At 43.2% G+C, this 20,577-nt stretch overlaps 1 protein-coding gene across 10 annotated transcripts in view; it reads left to right on the top strand.

Annotated features, from left to right (window-relative positions):
• The window catches only part of meis2a (Meis homeobox 2a), a 67,695-nt gene that overhangs the window by 36,192 nt on the left and 10,926 nt on the right, over positions 1 to 20,577 (top strand). For all 10 annotated transcript variants that reach the window (XM_027172598.2, XM_027172599.2, XM_027172597.2 and 7 more), the window contains exon 10: positions 9,811 to 9,887. In XM_027172598.2, coding sequence (XP_027028399.1) covers positions 9,811 to 9,887 — 77 coding nt within the window. The remainder of the gene's footprint in view (positions 1 to 9,810; positions 9,888 to 20,577) is intronic.

Here is a 20,577-nt window from a genome sequence, read left to right as displayed (position 1 = left end):
CTCTGTGTAAAAACACACCTCACCAATTCCACAACAGACCCAGGTGGTGGGCTTTTCTTTTTTCTTCCTCTCTTTCACCATTTGTCACTCTATCTTTCTCATATCCTGTCTCTCATATCCACTTTCCCTGCCTTGCTCTATCTTTCCCTATGTTCCCTTTCCCCTCTTTCTCTGCCCTACCCTATATCCCAATCTTTCTGTTTCACTGGCTATCTATATGTCCTTCAGACTTGCTTCATTACTGCAGGTCACCTTTCCTTCCCTGCCCTGTCTTTGTGTCCTACTCCCAGATCAGCTGAACTCTTGTTCACATTAGGGATCTTTGATAAAATCTCCATGGGGACTTGCTCCAGTTCTCCCACTGTTTCCGGCCTGCTGCTCACATTGTGCTGCTCGCTCGCATGGGGCATACTTGAGTCTCCCCTGAATTCAATGTGTTGTTTCCATCTCTTCCTTTGCCTCAGTGATGCGCTGAAAATGCTGGATGACTCATTTTTCACTTAGAGGAAACTCCTCTGAGAAGGCAAGAGTTTGCTGTTTCATTAAGTCACCCATCCAGGCAGACATGTGCATTCAACAGAACCCATGTTTGCCCATGCAAGTGTGTGTATTAGAATGGAATCCATTGGGAGATTAATGGCCTACTGCTTCTATACCATTGATTATCTCCACACCATTTTCTCTCTTCCTGCACAGATATTAAAAAGTAATGAAGCCTATGGAGAAAAAAGAAGGCAAGCCTTCACGCATCATTTTAAGTTATTTGGTCTCAAACCGAGAGGGATCTCTTTAAGGCACAGTTTGAGTAGAATTAAGTAAATAAATGTGGGGAGTGACATTGTGAAACGTGCTGTGAGTGGAAAAGATGTGTGTTTAAGCAAAGACAACCTCTGACACATGGAACAAGCTTTGCAGATGTTAACAATTCTTACTTGTAGCATTCCTAATGTTGAAAACGGCTTGTAATTGCTATAATAGATGTGGTAACCACTGACAGTAATGGAATTGTGGAGAACCATCTCAAGCCCCCAGAATTAGAGTGATCTGCTAAGCTGCTTCAAGATGTCTGCCGTATGTCTTTAACCACAACAGCCAAATACACTCCATCCTGGCCTTCTTGGCATAGGCCCCCTGGTTGGTTTGCCCAAGGGGTGACTAGGCCCATTGTCCTCTGTGTTCTACATCCATGCAAACCAGCTCCACACAAGGTCCCAGACTGGTCAGAAAGACATAATGTTCCCCTCCATAGTGGCCCTGGTGTAAGGCAGCAGGGTTCACTCACAAAAATGACTTCCTGAGACATTAATGTCAATCAACAGATTGAATGGGCCTCCTAGCTCAGGCCATTGAGACAGTCTAAAATATGAAGGTAAATTTGAAGTGTGTTATTATAAATCTGGTGGGAAAAATGTTTTGCCTACCTTGCTCAAGCTTAAGCATTGTTTTTTTTTTTCCGAAAACGAAAGTAAGCCTTCATGCCTTCAAAATAGAGCTGCGCTATCAATAGTGCAAGCATTACTGAAGCACTTTCATACACCATTATAGTAGTATGGACTCTGATTACTGCTGATCAAAGTCTACTGTACTTTCCCTCACTTGATTGCGCTGTGAAACATTAGTGGAGGCAGTGGCTGGGTGACAAAGTGTGAAATGTAAGTGTATTAAAAAATTCAACAACAGCTGTCTTACACCTCACATCAGAGTGATGCAGTAGAGGAGAGCCTTGGGTTACGAGTTTGAGGTTGTGTTACATTCCTGATGAGGGAAGGGGCAGTGCTTCTTGTGGGGGTAGCTCAATAAGTTGTTGAAAAGAACACAGATGCTTGTCAACAGTTTCTGAGCCAGGGAGTCATCAGAGTGCATTTTAGCCCTAGAGGTTAATAACCTTCCCCTGTATTCCTAACCTGTTATAGTCCAGAAGACCTCTGCTCTCTTAGACTCTCTTAGAAAGCACAGAGTTTGAGCTCGCTGTCTCCTGATTGTGGCTTGGGTCAGTCCAAAAATCTCTTAGTGGATCTCCAAATCTCCCTTTATCCTCCCTTCTAAGACAGCTTGTGAGCTTTGTGGTTAGTGGCAATGTTTGGATTACTCTAGCTCTCTTTGATTCCTCAGTATGAGGTATAGGTTGGGAAGGGAAGAAAGAATACAATTTTAAGAAATGTACTATATTTAAGGCTAAAATGGATTATTAACTTAATTAGAGTGCAGTGTGTTGCAAATTAAGGATTGAAGAAGGTGTATTTTATGAAGCTTGTATGTGTATGAGAGAAAGATATAATATTACAGTGGCTGTTACACAGATGAGAGTCAGACTCTCCTTGTCCCCAGGTCCCTGGACTGCTGCCTGATATGCGCTAACATGCGTTGCTGATCGGGTTAGCGGGAGACGGGAACGTTTGTGGCTTCCAGGCTTTTTTCATGTTTCATTAGTTAGAAAAACTGTCGGCAAGAAAAAAAAGGTCAGGCACGTTTCTGATTCAGCCCTCGCAACGGTCCCATCCCCCTCCCCTCTCTTCCTCTAATAAGTGGTAAGCTGAGCAAGCTGATGGTCATCCTCCCATGGGGCTGTTGGGCAGTTGCCAACTTCCTGCCTGCTTTGTCAGTGGATAAAACTAGTAACAAACGAGGAGTCTATAGCCAAGCCGACCGACCAGGTCAGAGGTCAGCAGGCCTAGGGGCAGGATTGAGCAGAAGAGTACTACAGGGTAAAGGGGCTACTGGAATGCTCTTAAAGGAGGCTGACATGGCAGTGCTTAAATCCCTCCAGTCCGCTATCTCCCCTGTGCCTCTAAGAGTTATTTAAACTTGTCTTCTATCTCAACTCTGAAACATGGAGATTATCGAAGCCTCCAAAGCATTTAAATTATAGGAAATTCTCAAAAAAAGTGTAGGATTCTCAAAAAAGTGTTTTCCTCAAAAAAGGGATTTTTTTCTCATGTATAGTTAACACAGAAGATGAGCATTTTTGAAAGGTAATTCCTGAATGCAACATACCACAGGTACTGCTGAAGGATTCCAGTTTGGCTAAACTCTGTCTGTCATCCAGAAGTGTTCCTGCAAATGCTAATGGAGTGGCTTTTAGTTATGTGTTTTTATACTTTTCTGCTGCTGCTGCTGTCTCAAGTGTCTGTGCTTTCACAAGGATGAGTGTGTGTGTGTGTGTGTGTGTGTGTGTGTGTGTGTGTGTGTGTGTGTGTGTGTGTGTGTGTGTGTGTGTGTGTGTGTGTGTGTGTGTGTGTTGTTTAGCTCTCTCCTCAGAGCCGGGTAAATGGACGCCATGCTTGACTTCTACACTTTTAGCATCATTAACCTACAGGAAGTGGCCCCTGCAGCTGTTTGCAGCCTGCTCCACATTCCCAGCTAATGGCTAATGTTGGGCTTACTCTTCTGAGAGTTTTGACCTTAAACCGAGTTTGACATCACAGATTTGCTCTTGTTCTTTGACATTATGCTCTAGCCTTAAAGGTTTTTGTTTGTCCTGCTGGTGTTACAGCGGAAATTTACTAAGTTTAGCGATTTTAGCTTAATCTCCCTAAACAAATATCTTCCTCAGAAAAAAGAGATCTGTTGTCTATGTAAATACTCCTTCGCATTAGCTTTGTCCTTCAAAAAGAGAGAGAATTGGGAGTGCCTCTTCTCGAAGCAAGCTTTGTGGACTAAAGACATGAATTTTTCTTTCTATAGATAAGCCTCTACTACAGTTTTAGATCAGACCCTTGCCCCATTCCAGTTTCAATCTCATAGCAAAGCAGCACCACAATGAGAAGCAAAGCTTGAGATCAGCTGCACACTCCTGAGACCCTCTCAGAAATGGGGATGGCTGACTGAAGGACTCTGGGCTCTGTGATTAGAGTGATTAGTGTTGTTTTTTCAATCACTGAGTTATGCTATAGTTGAGAATCCGGTCTCTTCAGCATTCATAAGTGAACAATAACCTTCTTTTATTGCAGTAGTGAGAGCAATGTATATGAAAGAATGAAAGAAAAGACTTGGAGCCTTGGGGATTTTGGAACTGGGGATTGGGATTGTGCTGAAGCAGTAGTTGGGGTTGTTAGATGCCTAATGGTCTAATGCCTGTGCCATGAGGAATCTAGAGTCTGTTGCTTATTGGTGCCATCCAGACCGATAAAGTCATTACAGAGTCTGGTAAAACAGAACAGGGGACATTGCTCAAGGGAGGGAGATGTTTAGGGGAGGCAGGGTATGTCTTGAGCTCTATAGTGACCAAATGTCTGCATAATGAGGAATACAAGAAGATTTTGACATTGTACAAACATTTGGATAATACCTTATGAAACAACAAAATTAGTTTACAAGATTAGAATTATTACAGAATCATGTGTTATGTAAGAGAGAAAAAGTATTAGTGGATGAAATCTGAAAGTGAATGATATGAATCACTGCAATATATATGAATACTTAATTTGTATTGGAAAGTCCATTGCAGGCCTAATGCATCGTCAACCCATTCTATTTGCTACTTTACAATGTGTGCTCAGGCTATTAAATAAGTGTTGATTTTTTTGCACTAGGCTAGCCCAATCTGGCTTCAAGCATGAATAGTCACATCACTTTATGACAGGCAATAGTGACAAATGCATGGGCTTTGCCATGCCTTCTGCCCCAACCATGTGCCTTTCCCTTTCCCTTTTACACCCCTGGCTTGGGTTTAACCACAATGTCCAACAATGGACAGCCCTCAGCTGTTATCTCATTACTGCTCCCATAAACAGTAGTGAGCCCCTACTTCAAAAGAATATGTGAACGAAGGCTTTGATAAGTCCATTGTCAAGAGTTTCTGACACCGAATCTTGGCCTGATGGATGAATTAGGCAGCACAGTGACACACCTAGCTCTAACAAACTAAGTTAAACTCCTAGTGTGTAGTATGAGACTGTGAGAGAGGACTGAATTGGTTTGAATGGGTTGAATCCAGTGGCTGAATGGATGAGAGGCAGATTCAACCTCTCTTCCTCCTCTTTATCCCTCTTTCCCCTGCAAGGACATGCAGATCAGGTTGCTCCCCTTGAAAGGGCTGGCCAGTCATGGTGGAAAGGGAAGCCACGAACTTGATCTGATGATTAAACAGCCTCATCACTATGGCTGCAGGCCATGGCGCAAGTTGGCAGCAAAAGAAACAAAGAGGGGCTTTTGTCCCCCAAGTCATAAGGTCCTCCCTCATCCCTACTATTAACGCTGCACCCCGCCCTCCTCAAACACACACACACACACACACACACACACACACACACACACACACACACACACACACACACACACACACACACACACACACACACACAGAAAGTCTCTTGAGTTTGGATTAGGCTATATAGAGTATATGAGATGCCTAGTTTGAGACCAGTTGATTTGTGAATGCTCTTAGTAATACAGCTTGTTAATTTTCAGGTTCTTTAGTGGAAAATCAATATCAAAGTAGAGGAAGCCCAGTTCACTTAATAACTTTGGACTTAAGGGCAGCCCCTGCTATGAACCAAAGTTAAAGACTAAACATTCTAGTAACTGTCTGCCGGGTGTTTCTTGGCACTGAACACTGTGCGTGTGTATGTTGCCCTTAGATAGCCTTGGGAAAGAGTGTGGGAGTGATTGCTTTTTAGCCCTAATGCATGTTTGCCCTCAACAGCCCTGTTCTAGGACATCCTCAGGGGCTGACTCACCCCTCCCCATTACCCCTCCCCATCATGCCATGCAATTCGTTCTTTTTGTAAGGCAACAGTTTGCTTGGCAAGCGAACTGATAGCCAAAGTTGTTGGGGAACCTTGCAACTCTTCAGTAAACATAAATTAACAATGTAGAGCAAAACAGGGGACTGGCACAGAGCCAGCATTGCACGATAGGAGTAGAGACAATTGCTACAGAGAGAGCAAAAGAAATAAAGAAGGAGAGAGATACACAGAGTGGCTGTTTGCCATCTCTTTTTAGCTTCTGGTGCTTAGATATTCATTTGATAACTGTTTTACTTCCAAAGTAACAGGTATAGTGGCTCTGCACCATACATATGACATGTTAATTGTTACTTTGCGGGGTGGGACATCACCATGCTGCATTCCAGGGAAGTGTATTTGTGTGTGACAGTTAAAAACCGTGATAGAATGCCTGGGACACACATTTTGATTTTGGAGGGCATGTATGTAATCGCTCACCCTAAATCATAAAACATGTGTGTGTGTTTCTAGGAGCTGGGTGTGGCAGTTCAGTTGGCAGTTCAGTCTGACTCATTGAGTCTTGTTGCATTCTTGCCCAATTTCACCCTGTTGTCAGGAAGCAGCTTACTCCCAAAGAAAATAAAACAAACACAAAACACTAACCTCTTTTAACTTGCACCACACACCCCAACACAGCCACTCACAGATACAGCCCCCCCCCACCCCCACACACACACACACACACACACACTGGAGAAAGAACAAATTGCCAATTTGCTGTCTTTTATCTTAAACAATGCTCCCTTTTTTAATTAATTATGTAACCAAAATGTGACACCTAAGTGTCAGCTCACATATTATTGAGATACGCTCGGCTGTAAATACAAGATTTTCCAGTTTTTATTCAAATTCAGCAAAATATTTTCAAAAAATATTTTATGATGTAATTAGACAACAAGTGTAGTCCTGTTAGGATGTATCTGTAATGTAGGTTTTATGTGTGTCATATATTAAACATTTTGAATGACACAGTTAACAGGCCTATGCTCAATAAATAAACAAACAAAGAAACAAACAAAAAATAAATAAATAAATAATTTCTTCTTCTTCTTCTTCTTCTTCTTCTTATTATTATTATTATTATTATTATTATTATTATTATTATTATTATTATTATTATTATTATTATAGCTGATATTTGTATTATAACCAAGTTATTATATTGCAGGTGCTCACTCTTAATAAACACATTAGTTCGTAGACATGTGTTGGGGGAGGTGTATGTTGTGATTTGCAGAGATTCATTAGCATGAAGAAAACGGCAGGATTCTTTTTCCCCTGACCTGCAGCCTGCTCCTTTACTGATGAAGTCATCCATCAGCAGCATGGTCAGCCCACTGCTCTTAGGAGTGGTGTGTGTGTGTGTGTGTGTGTGTGTGTGTGTGTGTGTGTGTGTGTGTGTGTGTGTGTATGTGTCTTAAGGGAATGCACTGTATTAGTACGAGTACATGGATGATGTTGGGGGTGATGTTGGGGGGCTGACGCTACAGCGGTCATTATGTTCGACCGCAGCACTCTGTAATTTAACCGATTGCAAGACTACAAGTGCTCACACCCGCATGAACAAGAACGCATACACACACACACACACACACACACACACGCACACAATATGCACTTTGGGAAATAAATAAACCCAACATGTACTTGCAGTCGACTGCGTGATCCAATGGCGTATCCCATGAGGATGAGTGAGTGAGAATGAGCATGTGTATGTGTGTGAGAGAGAGAGAGGTTGGGAGAGAGAGACAGAGAAAGAGAGACAGAGTGTTGTGGGGAAAAGCAAAGCACCAGTGCCATTAACAGGCCGCAGCATAATTAACAGAGTTGTTTCGATCGGAGGCTAGCGCTGGCCTCTGCAATAAAATAACCTGCTCATTTCTCTGCCTAATTATTTATAGACTGCACTTCTTCACATTTTGTGGTCAATCAGTTTCTCAGGATATTGGACTGGGAGTTTGTAATTCGCTCTATTGATTGGATTTGAAGCGAGCAAGGAGATTTTCAATCATTTCTCTGATCTTTCACAGCAAGTTTGCATTTCAGTCATTAAGTAAGCATGTTCTTCAGGGGCACTGAGGGAGAAGTCTAGAAAAGATGATCTGTATGTATTTATTTACTTTTGTCTCTGCAGTTTGAAGGCATGAGTGGAAAGAGTAGGTGGTCAACAGTCTGTAAAAAGCAGGGATGGATAGACAGAGTGAGACAGGTATGGAGATATGGAAATATAGAAAAGGATGGTAGATGCAAGGCTGCATTTAATGCAGCGTGCAGAACAGAGCTGACAGAGTCCTACTGAATGAAATAGGATTTTTTTTTTTCAGTGTCATGTCTCTGTGGTCACAGAAAATATACTTACTCAGGGTTTTTTAGCTCCTTTCTTTTTTCTGCTTGGGGTTTTAATATCTCCACTCTCCTTGATGAGACATCGTTCTTGTTTGTTCAATCCATTCATTTTGTTGCAGGCAGAGAGGCATGCATTTATCACCAGGCTGTGCTGCGGCACAGCCTGCCACAAGCCGATTGATGACCCGTGCCGGGCCCGAGCGGCCCAGGAAGCCTTAATACAATGTAAATGACTGAGGACCACATCCAATCTGGTGTTGTCCTCTCTCTCTCTTTCTCTCTCTCTCTCTCTCGCCCATCACCCCAGTGCAGTATCATTACTGCTTCTGTGCTGTATCATGGCTCAACCCAGTTAATACAGGCTAAAGCAGAGCATTCAGACAGTCAGCTCCAGTTATGCATTGTTGTTCACTGATGAAAGGGGAAAGAAACACACACACACATACACAATCACGCATGTGTCTGTGCAGGAAGGAAAAAATTGGAGCTCCTTTTGCCAAAAAGATGTCATCACCAAGCAATCACAAAATGCATTTTTATGAAAGCATTATCATATTTCTTTGTTAACAATTTTGAAATATTAAAAGCTGGAGTATAAACAAGTAGGAAAATTAGTAAACATTCTTTTATAACTTTTTAATGATCAATTTATTTAGTGTTTGAATTAATTAGCAGCATTCTTTGGATGTTTTCATAAAGTTAATCAAATCGGCATTTGCACCTAGACTGTCCTTTTCATGCCTGCATGTGGACCCATACAGTATGTCTCAAACAATAATGATATGACTGCAAACAAAGCTGTACATATTGGACACCCTCGTATTACTACAAAAATGCATCTCTTCAAATGTATGTACAAGAATTCTAGGATTGTTCAAGTGCTTGTGTTTTTGTATTGAATATAAAAGTGAGGTATGATGTTTGTTCTGTTGTGAGCTTTGAGCCCTAATCTGGCTCTTAAAGATATCTGTCACTACAGATCTGGTTTGTTTTGTCATGCTTCATAGCACAGACAGGCAAGAGAAGAAAAAAAATCCAGGCCTGTCATTTCTGTTGTCTTGTATTTGGCATATTGAAGCTGACACAAATTGTGTCATTACATCCGTGGCTGGGGAATTATATTTTCAGGTAGAACTTGCAGCAATGGGAGATTCTTCTGAGAAATGTCTTGCTTTACTTACTTGGCTAGCCTTCAGGAGCAGTGGATGAAAAGACACCAGGGACAGGAGAAATTAGCCTCATATGTTTTTCCTTGTTGTAACAGCCTAGGAATTGAAGATGTATTCTGTCCTTATTCACTCAGGTCTGGGTTTTGTGCAGCAGTGGAATTCTGTGGAGTTCAGAGGAAGTGGCAAGTGGAATGATCAGCATGTTACAAACAATCTGTAGCTGTAAGAAGTGGAAGTGTGCACTGTGGATTTGTGGTTATCTATTTGGGGTGGAGCAGCGTTGCTGCCACTGACAAACTTGTTTTACTGCCCCTAACAGGCATACGTGTATGTGTGTACACATGAGGATTTGAGTAGGGTGGAGGTCATGACTAAACATGCACACCATTCTGTTGGTGTAACCAAAGTAGGGCTCTGTGTTACACAACTCACTTGGCATGGACACATGTTAAAGACAAACACCAACACTGATTTGGGTCATACAACAATAAGGTTCTCACATTTACGTGTAAGCCATGAATAGAAAAAAAAATCAAACAGACAAACTAAAATCTATCTTATTTTTTCAGCACCCATACCCATCAGAAGAACAGAAAAAGCAGCTAGCCCAAGACACAGGCCTCACCATCTTACAAGTAAACAACTGGTAAGTCAAGTCTTGATGTTGCTATCTCTGTCACCAGCATAGCTCGGTCTTTCATTTTTGAAAGGTTTCACATGCCTCTCCCTTCCAGCTAAGGCAAGACTAATGCTCATAAACTGTGCAAAGCATTTTATTTACAGTTCTACGCCTTTTCCACATCCTTCTCAACCTCCTGATCCTCCGTGGCTAGTAAGCAACTAAGCTATCAGTAAAGTGTTTAGCACTCTGTTTGATATATATATATTCACTTTGATATGTTTAAGCAAAAAAGGAAGATCTGACGCCTCCGCCCATGCTCCCAACAGTGATCCTGCTTCCTCTATCACTTGCAGTGCCGACAATGTCGCCCACCCCTCCCCAAAAAAACCTTTTCCCATTTTAAACATGCTATATGGTGGATTAAGGCTCTGGTGGCCTGGTCTGCACTGCCTTTGTACATGGCTTACCACATAACTGGGGGTGGTGGATTAAATAAAATGATCACAGAAGCAAAGAAATGATACATGAATTACTTATCAAAATGCTATGCCTGGTTTTATCTGCAGCTTCATTTTGTTCAGTACATTCTGTCGGCGATGTTCAGATTAATCGAACTGACAGCTTCTTTTCACAATTCTGGGGATGGTATTTGAACGGATTTTGGGTTTTTACACAAACTTAATTACATGGAACCTCATTTTATCATTCTAATTCCATGTACAGGGTTTTCTATTTACAAACGAGAAGTCCCTGCCTTTTATTTGCAGCCTTTCTTAATATATTTATCAAAGCTAGTTCATTTACAGAGTGCTCTATCTGTTCTATACAGGCAGGCTGACATTAACCAAGCTTTTAGGTTTATCTGCCTTGCAGGCTCACAAGCCACCCGAGGGTCAATTGATTTTTTCCTCTTTTTTTTTGGTTCTGTGATTCATTTTTTTTAAACATCATTTTTCCTGGATCACAATGAGCGACATGCCTGGAGAATTAGCCTGATTTGTCTGCCTTATCTGGCAGCCAATTTTTTTCCTGGGGAAGTCAAGCTACTTAAATTGACCACAGGAACTGCCGTTATCTGCCTTTAATGCACCCTACAGTGTGGATAGCATTTCAATTACACTAGTAACTAAAGATTAGCCCCCGCTTGGCTGTTTCATGCCTCTTGCTGCCATTTCAGTGCGCCATGCACCTTAGCTATAGGAGCAGAAAATTGAGTTGCCTTGCCTGTGTCATGGTGATTAATGCAGAATAGACTGCTAAACTGAGAGTTGCTGGAACACGACAGACAGAAAAAAGAGTGAGACAGACAGACAGAGAGACAGACAGACAGACAGACAGACAGACAGACAGACAGACAGACAGACAGAAAATGCAAGTACCCTATTCATTTTAGGCCCTGAAATCTCAAAAACACAGCATGTTGCTAATGCTTGTAGAGTCTGCCGGAGTCTGGTGGATGGAAGCATCCTCATTATGTTTGCTTTTTTAGTGAGAGAAAGTGATGAGGCCAACACCTACTCTTACCCATATAAAAAAGGATCTACCATGCTAACAGTGCAACCTAACAGCAACATGTTTCTAAGACTTCGAAAGATGAGCCACAGACAGGATACATTTTTTTCTACCGGTCAGGCTGAGACACTGAGTTAAACATGTCTTTGTTCAGACATTGCCCCCCTCCTGTTGGTGTCTTCTTGTCCTGCTGGAGGTGGTGTAGAGATCAGGATATGACAGACCTCTGCCATATGAAATTCCTGTTGATAGGCCAAAAGGCTTTGAATTCCTGCTCTAAACAGGCATTGTGTATGGCCTTGCTTTGATATCGGGCACTGGCGTGGATCTAGCCGGCAGCACAAAGAGATAGCAGTAAGGAAGGAGAGACAGGGAGAGGGCAAGAAAGAAGGTGGGGAGGGGTTGGGGTTAGGGCAACGTCTTCAGTTTCCAGTTGTCCCTTAGGGGAGGATGTGCTGAATCACGGCTTTGTCCTAAGGCACAATTGGCCCTGGAGGATGGCACAAGGGCGCTCTGTGTGAATGTCAGTAGACGGTGCATCTCTCTCTCACTCACTCTCACTCTCTCTCTCTTTATCCTCCGTCCTTCTCTACCATCAAATCTCCCTTACCTGCCCGTGTACCTGCTCTCACCTAGGCTGCCCTTAGGCCAACTCCAGCTGTGCTTATGTGTGTTTATTTGTCATGCAGTCCTTATAGACTTCCTAACCATTTTTCTATTTCTTATTACTCCCAACTCCTGAACTCACCTGCATGAGAGAGAGAGAGAGAGAGAGAGAGAGAGAGAGAGAGAGAGAGAGAGAGAGAGAGAGAGAGAGAGAGAGAGAACAAGAATAATACTCACTTCTGTAAGACACTCCTACAGTGCAGGTTAAAGTACAGTGTGTCTGCAGATGTTTGTGTATAAAGGTGTGGCATTAATAGCTCCTCAAACAATAACCTGGTTTGATTGCTGAAATGACACAACATCCTCATAGATAAAGGCTGCAATGTGCTGGCTATTAGTCAGCCTTTCTACCAGCTATGCTTGTTTACATTTTGTGGTTTTGTGAAGTCAGGCAAGTACAGCCAAAATGTGGTTTGTTTGACTTTGTATGTTATAGCTTTCTATTCTGTCCTGAGGTAAAAAGAAGCCAGAGAGGAGAGAGAGAGAGAGAGAGAGAGAGAGAGAGAGAGAGAGAGAGAGAGAGAGAGAGAGAGAGAGAGAGAGAGAGAGAGAGAGAGAGAGAGAGAATGGGATGCTCCAGCTGCAGTTGTCATTCTCAAAGCCTGTGTGTTATTCTATCAGTCTGGGCTAAATGGGGCCTGACCGCATCCTTTCATGTCTCAGCATCAGGCTCAGCACGACATGCCTCTGCTTTACTCCCTAAACACACCGACCAAGCATTAGTTACCCCCTCCTTTGCCCAGCATAGCCTGCCTGGCACACCGCTGTTCCACAGTCTGAAAGATGAGTCTGATGACAGACAAACAGAGAGAGAGATACTAAAAAAAGGAAGGAAATCAGCCCTTGTTGGGTTGTCGCCTAGTGTGCAAGCACTGGACCATTTCCCTGCCACCAGAGTCATCACTGCTGCCACGGCTGTGGATCACCAATAACAATAAGGAGGGCACTGTGCCACTTTCTATTTTTATCTACTCTTCCCTCTCTGCCTCGTTTATTTGTGGAGGAACAAACAAATATAGAAGCAAATGAGAGGGTAAAATGAGAGCAATAGGTAACTTATTAAAATCAGGGCAGAGAAAATGACACTCTCCCTTCTTGTCCCATGTGATGATGAGGTCACATGAGACCACTGATAACCATAACCTGCCAGTGAAGCTGCAGAACCATTTTTTTTAGGAGGAGCCATATTTTAACTCCACATGCTCAAATGCTTAGATTCTACATTGAAATGCCTCTCTTAATGCAGCGTCTAAACTGATTTTCATCTTGCACAAATTAAAACTGCCAGCATTGCCAAGTTACCGCTGAACTGCCCTCACAGGCCCCTCATACCCCATAACCCTTGCCAGTCTGGACCAGCACAAGTGCTCCCTGCACTGTCAGCTTTGTTAATGGCTTCGTAACTCTTGCTCCCCTTAACACTCAAGTTAAACATGGGCAAACAGTGCTGCTTTATAATTTTTTTATGATTTTTTATGACCTCTTACCTGGCATGCCTAGCTGTTACGAAATTCAAAATAATAATCTTTTCCAAATGTAAAGTTAAAATCTAAATTGGCAGGATTGCATGCCTTTTTTTTAAACACCTAATCAGCAGCATGGGATTTTATGAAAGTAGGCTTTTGAGTTTAGGAACACCCACTTTTCTCTTTTTTGATTTGCATACACAGATATATAGGGTACAGATACAGATATACATATGACACATACTGTATGTATACATGTATGCGTATATTATATAGACAGGACAGTTGACTGAAGTTGCTGATTATCCGTTTAACATTGACCCACATGGAAATGTCAAGCCTTTTTTAGGATGCCACCTGGGAGTCCCAGCAGCAACCATGGTGCATCGTGCTCTTTCTAAATATACAGCTGCAGAATGAAGTGGATGAGAAGACTTGAGTAGAGGCCTGGCTAGGGAGCGGCTGTGGCTGGCTGGCAGAGCAGCCACATCATCATCATCCCCCTCATTTAGGACCCGCTAATTGGCAGTTAATTAGCAGAATTGACTCTGTTGTCAGATCCCAAGTGCCTCACCCCCCACACTCCCTCCTCTCTAGGATCATTTGATCTGGATATCCCCCATAGTGCCACAGTGATAATCCGATTTCATTGTGCAGTGAGTCTCCAGCGCGTGAGTAAATACATATCTCACATTTTGGCAAGAATAGCAGGCTTGTCCTGTCATCACAACAGTCTGTTAATGAAGAAACATCTCAGTATGTATCAAATATACTCTGCTTCCATGTCTACATTTTCCCCACATGATGAGAACACATTTACATGGGAGTATATTAGTGTGCATGCAGTGATGCCAATGATAGGTGCTGAGCTCTCGGGTGTCGTTAACAGCCGGCCCACCTGTTAAAATGCGTGGGTGGTAGCTTGGCAAGGTCTTTCTACACTTATTTTGAGTGCTGCCACTCAGCTATGACCACCAGCTTGGCAATCACTGGCTAATAGTGTTAGAGCCTGTTCTCAACCTCCTTCACTTCTAATTTTAAATTTAATTGGAATTAACTGAGTTGGAAAAGGACAATCTGACTGTTTGGAGAATCAATTTGCAACAATGCAGTGAAAAGGATGTGTGCAAATGGAAAAAGTTGTGTATAGTGGGAAGAAAGCATGTACAGTATGGGGGTGTCTCTGTACTCCTGTAATACTTTTTGTTCGTTTTCTGTTCCTCAGTGGTATGATTTTATTGGTAGATCGTTTAATAACAAGAGCTATGCACTTCAGAAGTTTGTGTCGGTGAGCAGCGTTTTTTTTATAACATGGTAATTTCTGTTTGAGGGGGGAAAATGCTGCAAAGGGTACGAGGCCAGAAGGGGGAGAGGGAATGAGAAGGAGAATGAGAAGGGCAAATAAGTGGGCTAATTTATTTCATTTGCAGGTATGGAGTTTAACTGAGAGGGAAGCAGAAGGGGGGGTAAGAGAGGGAGAGAGAGAGAGAGTATCTTGGAGTGGAGGATTGGAGTTTTCATGAATAAGCAGCTTAATGTGCGTTGGCACCCTGAGTGAGCCTCACTGAGTCTCCATGCACCTCAGGCCATCTGTGAGCAGAATAGCAATTTTATTACGTTGTCATTAAACCAATTTCACAGCAGTATTGTTTGTTAATGAGCAGTCGCAAACGAGCGGAGATGTCACGTACTGGAATAGCAGCAAGATTTGTGACTTCTCCTCTCTTGTTTTCTCTCTCTTCCTTTTCTTTCATTTATTTTATCCCTTTCCCTCGTTTTTATCTCTGCCGGCCTTGCTCTCACTTAGGTTTTCTCTCTCTCTCTCTCTCTCTCTCTCTCTCTCTCTCTCTCTCTCTCTCTCTCTCTCTCTCTCTCTCTCACACACACACACACACACACACACATACACACACATTCTGGATTAGAGGGAGCAAAAGCCCATAAAAGGAAAAAGTGCTTAAAGATAAAATGTAAAGTCTATACAGTCAAGGCTCTGTTTATGAGGTTCCATTTCACTTTAGTGCTCATTGGATGGAATGGCTTCTCCATGGTTCTTCTCACTGTACAGCTGTAAGGCTGTGATATTAGCCTTGATTTGTGCGTCAGCCCCACTTTTGTTCGTCAGAGATAATGGATATCTGCGTGCTTCATTGAAAATAAGGAGTAGAACATTTTAAATGCTTTACGAACAAGAGAGTAAAGTTTAAGCTTGTAACCATAGTTTGATTCACATTGTCGTTAGGTTAAACATGGAAGCCCATTAATCAATGAACCTTCAGTTATACCACAAAAGGTCCTCATTGGCTATGCAAGCAGCCTGGTAGTGCTGGGATGTATGGGCCTTGTCACTGCAGAGCTTCCTGTCTGTGTACTCTGGCAGTGCTACTGAAGGGGAAAGTTGCACACAGATCAATTGGCTTTTTCCGCAGCTGACATTATTTATATGGAGCCGTATATCAGCTCTTCCTCTCAGCCCAAGCATGGGGTAAATACAGCCCACATTAGAGAAATAAAGCCTACAGTGTAGAAAGGCAGCGAGGGAGAGAGAAAGAGGGAGAAAAAGAAAGAGATGAAAAAAGAGGGGTGGGATTGAGGGAGAGTAGTGTTGTGTGGTGCATTCTTCCTGCTAACATTGCAACAGAATAAAAGGGCATTCGGAAAAAAAAAGAATGTCCAAGTAAGGGTGTGGGCCTACAGACTGAAGTACGAGCAGTGATTTGAGGAGTTTGTCAATATAAAAGTGTGGTAAGGTGGTGAGTTGTAGGTTTAACAGGTGCATAGAGTTAAGCCTGGGGATGTAAAGAGAGTGAGAAGGGGTGTGGGTTATGACAGGCAGCTCCAGACACGACTGATCCAAAATAAACTTTTCCAGCCTGGCCGTCCGGCATTTTTACCTTGTTCAGACATGCTTTTTCTCGCTCTTTCTGGAGGCTTTTTCTTTCTTTGCTTATTCACTCATTTAACCTGATAATCACATCCGCAAACAAGGCCCTAATGTATTTCTAGTACCTGTCTGATGCTTTCTTTAGAGCCTTAATTTTATCGCCAGTGCCCTGTGGTGTAGAGGTGCATGCCAATAACCCCATCATGGAATACACAATAAATCAATAGTCTGTTTTTGTTTCTGTAAGCACCTCATGCCAAAGAGCAAGGCTGTTACGGATGAGGTACCATCACAACCAGTGCCAGAACACTACATAGATGTCCCCAAGCCCTGGGAAACAATTCACATGTTGGAATGCATCCCAAATTTGCATGGATACCAGAGCACTAATTTGCCATTTTGCATAGAGGCTGAAAAATAGAAAAATCAACCCAGCACTGTTGCTCTTTACTCAATAGAGTTATCAAAGCAGGCAGGCTGCTATCGTGACCATTGAGCATAGCCAAGCTTGGAAACACAATAGAGCTCTATCGCCCACCTCATTCCCTGTGCTTGGCCTTATGAATATTTATCAAGCCATCACAAGGGTGATGTTTCAATTTGAGCATGTGCAGTGCAACTGTCCTTCTCCAAAGGCTGGTGGATGGGACAAAAGCAAAAGGCCAGAAATTGTTAGGAGTTTTAGTTGGTGATCCTGTTTTTCATATTTTTGTTCATCCCTTAAGTGGTCTCCTGTTGGCTGGAACAATCTTACTATAAGAAAAGTGCTTATCTCTCATTCTCTGTGTTCTTCATGGCCTTGATGCAAAGCGTTGTTCGAAGCTTTGCTACAGGATTTTCATTAGTGAAAGTAGGAGTGTGTGTCTGGAGAGGAATGGAAACTCTCACTCACTATACCACTTCCAGTCTCCACCTTACAATCTATCCTGTAGGTCCATAGGTCCTGGTGTGGAAGAGAGAGATAGAAGGGAAAATGAGAAGAATATTAATTTTAGAGTTTTTCTAGCTGACTCATCCTAATGCTGTCTTAGTAGTGATGCTTGAACATGAGCTAATAAGAACAGGACTAGTCTTGAAGAGGCTTTTCAGTAAGTGGCCTGGATGAATTAATGTCATGCTGAACGTACATTTATGATGTAAGGACATACACATGCCCACATGTACAGCTTCAGGGCTGGACTAGTGTTCATGGGGGTCATGGGGTCAGTCCTTCCAGCACACTGGACTATTTATACTGGTGATGTGTTGTTTAGCTTGTCGCCCTCAAACATGCCTGGAGGTTTAGTGTGTGTGCATGTGTGTAACTACTGAGCCAAGTGCCACATCAATTATTCAAGAGAGGTTCCAGAAAAGCAAGATGTTTAACTGCTGGACCTTACTGTGTCTTATTTGTAGGGCTGCTATTGTCTCATAAACACAGATAAACAGGCACAAATGCACACTGGCTATGTGGTATCCCAAGGGAGGAAAAATATTTAGGAACCCTGTAATAGATTGTATTTCTGTCCCTATACCAATGGTGGTAGCATCCATGTTTCAGTCATTAGGGCAGTGTGGCATCTCTCTCTCTCTCTCTCTCTCTCTCTCTCTCTCTCTCTCTCTCTCTCTCTCTCTCTCTCTCTATACCTCCCGCTCCCTTTGCAACTTAAGATGGCTTTTTCTAATTGCTGAGATGTTGTATTTCCACTTTCCACTGCCCTACATTCAGCACTCCCTCAGAAGACAAAGGGGAAAAGGGAAAGAAAATGGGGGCAGCCTTCTACCTACTTTGTGTTCTCTCCGTCTCTTCGAAACCCTCATGTGCAATTCAGCGGTATTTGTGTTATGTAAGAAGAACATTTGAAGTCCCTCTATACAGGCCTCCCTCTCTCATGGCAGCGGCCCATTATATTCCCCACTAGAATCTCAGTGAGAAAGACGTTTGATATGAGGCAAAGGAAATAGATTGGCCTTATTTCCTGTCTGACTGTAGCCACACAGGCACCCATGTTGCCAAGATGATAAAGTCAATTGACGCTCAATTTTGTTTGAAATCTCACGCCTCTGTGGCGTCATTATCATGTTCCCCTGGTAATCCACAAAGCCTTCTGTTTAGTTCCTGACGATATAAGGAGTCGTGGAGTCTGTTACTCGATTACCAAGGCTTGTGGGATGGGAGGGACGGTAGAAAGAGAGTAAGTAGAATGAAAGGCAAGCAGAGTAAAGGCCTATATTTCTTTTAGCATGAAGGAAATGTGTGGTGAGGGTGCATGGAAATGGAGATCATACCTGCCCTCCTTACTATGCTGCACAAATAAACTCAAGTATGGCTCAATGGAAAGAGAAAACAGGGGTGAGAGTTGATCAGGGACAAGCCCTGGGCCCTTCTACACTGAAGAGAATGGGTCCACTGACCTCAATGCATGACCTTCTCATTTCCAGGAGGTGGAGTAATGATAGAGACTTGCTGCTGCTCCCTGGCTGTGTTCAATAAGAGGCAGATAATTGAGAGCTTTAACGGCTGAATTGAATGACTGAGCAGAACCCCAGAACCCCCCCAAGCCCCCTGCACTGACCTGCAGCAAGGTCCTGGGCAACACCTGCCCTCACCATTTACCCTCAAACATCTTTCTCTTTGTTTGTGTGTGTGTGTGTGTGTGTGTGTGTGTGTGTGTGTGTGTGTGTGTGTGTGTGTGTGTGTGTGTGTGTGTGTGTGTGCGTGCGTGCGTGCGTGCGTGCGTGCGTGCGTGTGTGTGTGTTTGGTGTGTGTGTTTGGTGTGTGTGTGATTTTGGCACGTGTCAGTCTGCTCATTGTTTTATATGTTGCTCCCATGTTAAATAACCTGAGCAGGAAAGGTGAGCTGAGATTCTTTAGAGGAATGAGACTACCTTACAGCACTGGCCACCTCTGTCAGTCTCTATACGTGCAAGACAGACGTACATTTATGTCGACACACAGGATGTTTAGAAACGCACTTCAAAAAGGTGCAAAAAATACCCCAAAATGTAGCTGTTTCTCTCTGGTACATGGTAAAGGGAAAAGAAAGAGAATGGCTTATGTGCTCCTATATACCCTCATCTGGGGGGGTTGGGGGGGGGGAGTTCTGAGGGGGGGGGGTGAGAGAATGTGGACAGACTCCTAATGCTTCTTCTGGCAGTGATAATCAAAAATAATAGCACTGGTAAAAACATTCCAGAGCAAAGGTGCCTGCCTAGAGAAGAAAGGGGATTAATGAGGAGGAAAGATTAGGTGCTGCCTGAAAGTAAAAGCGCAAGAGGATGAGAGAGAAGAAAAAAAGGTATATTCTTCTCTCTAAGGAGCTGAAAACTGGTAGTGCTAGTGTAGGTTAGCTTTGCTTGGTTGCTGCAAGAAGAAGGCCTCGTTCACACAGGTGTGTTGACGCCTGGGGCTGCCTTGGCCTCAGCCCGTTCCATTCACAGACTGATTTGAACAATAACTACTGTATATCTTAAAGCAGGGAGTGGGGGAGCGTCAAAAGGAGATGCCTGTGAGCTGTGTTGGGGCCAAGAAAAACCTCGGCGCAGTTGTCAGAGCTTGTTGATATAGCATGAAAAAGCAGGAGAGGTTTTTCTCACTCTGCCCCTTTCTTTCCGCTCCTCAACCCCCTATCAACTCGTCTCCAGTAGATTTGGCTGGTTTTGTGCCGCAGGACAGAATGGGGAGAGCAGAATTGGAAGAACAAAGTCGTGCTGTACGAACCAGCAGCTGCTGCTTGCAGGATCAAAGGCACGACAACCCGGGCTTCCTGGCTTGCGCCACCACACAAGGTGTTTGACAGACAGTTAACAGCTGGGCCCACTCCTTCCACACAGGGGTAGACTTGGACTGTCCAGCAAACTGGGGTGACATCCCTCAGCAGGGTGTTCCCTGCCTGTTTGTGGGATTGTATCTAAGTGGGAATTTGCCACAGGTGCTGCAGCTCTACACTGCCTCTCAGTCACATTTATATCTGTGTAATTGCCATGAAAGGGAGAGTTATAGAGAAGTTCTCTTTTCTACAGTTCTGGCAATGCACAGCTCATGGCTGAGTGGAAAAGTTCCAGAACTGCATTTTTTTTTTTACATGGAGCTTGACTCTTCTGATGGATGCCATTCTGGAATCTCTGAAATGGATTCAGCCATCCCAGCATGTCTGGAGACAGAGCCAAAGTCATTGCTTTGCTCTGACTGCAGCATGATGCTTAA

The sequence above is a fragment of the Tachysurus fulvidraco genome, chromosome 12 (genome assembly GCF_022655615.1).
Source record: "Tachysurus fulvidraco isolate hzauxx_2018 chromosome 12, HZAU_PFXX_2.0, whole genome shotgun sequence".
Lineage (NCBI taxonomy): Eukaryota > Metazoa > Chordata > Actinopteri > Siluriformes > Bagridae > Tachysurus > Tachysurus fulvidraco.
This window is presented reverse-complemented; position numbering and strand designations above follow the sequence as displayed.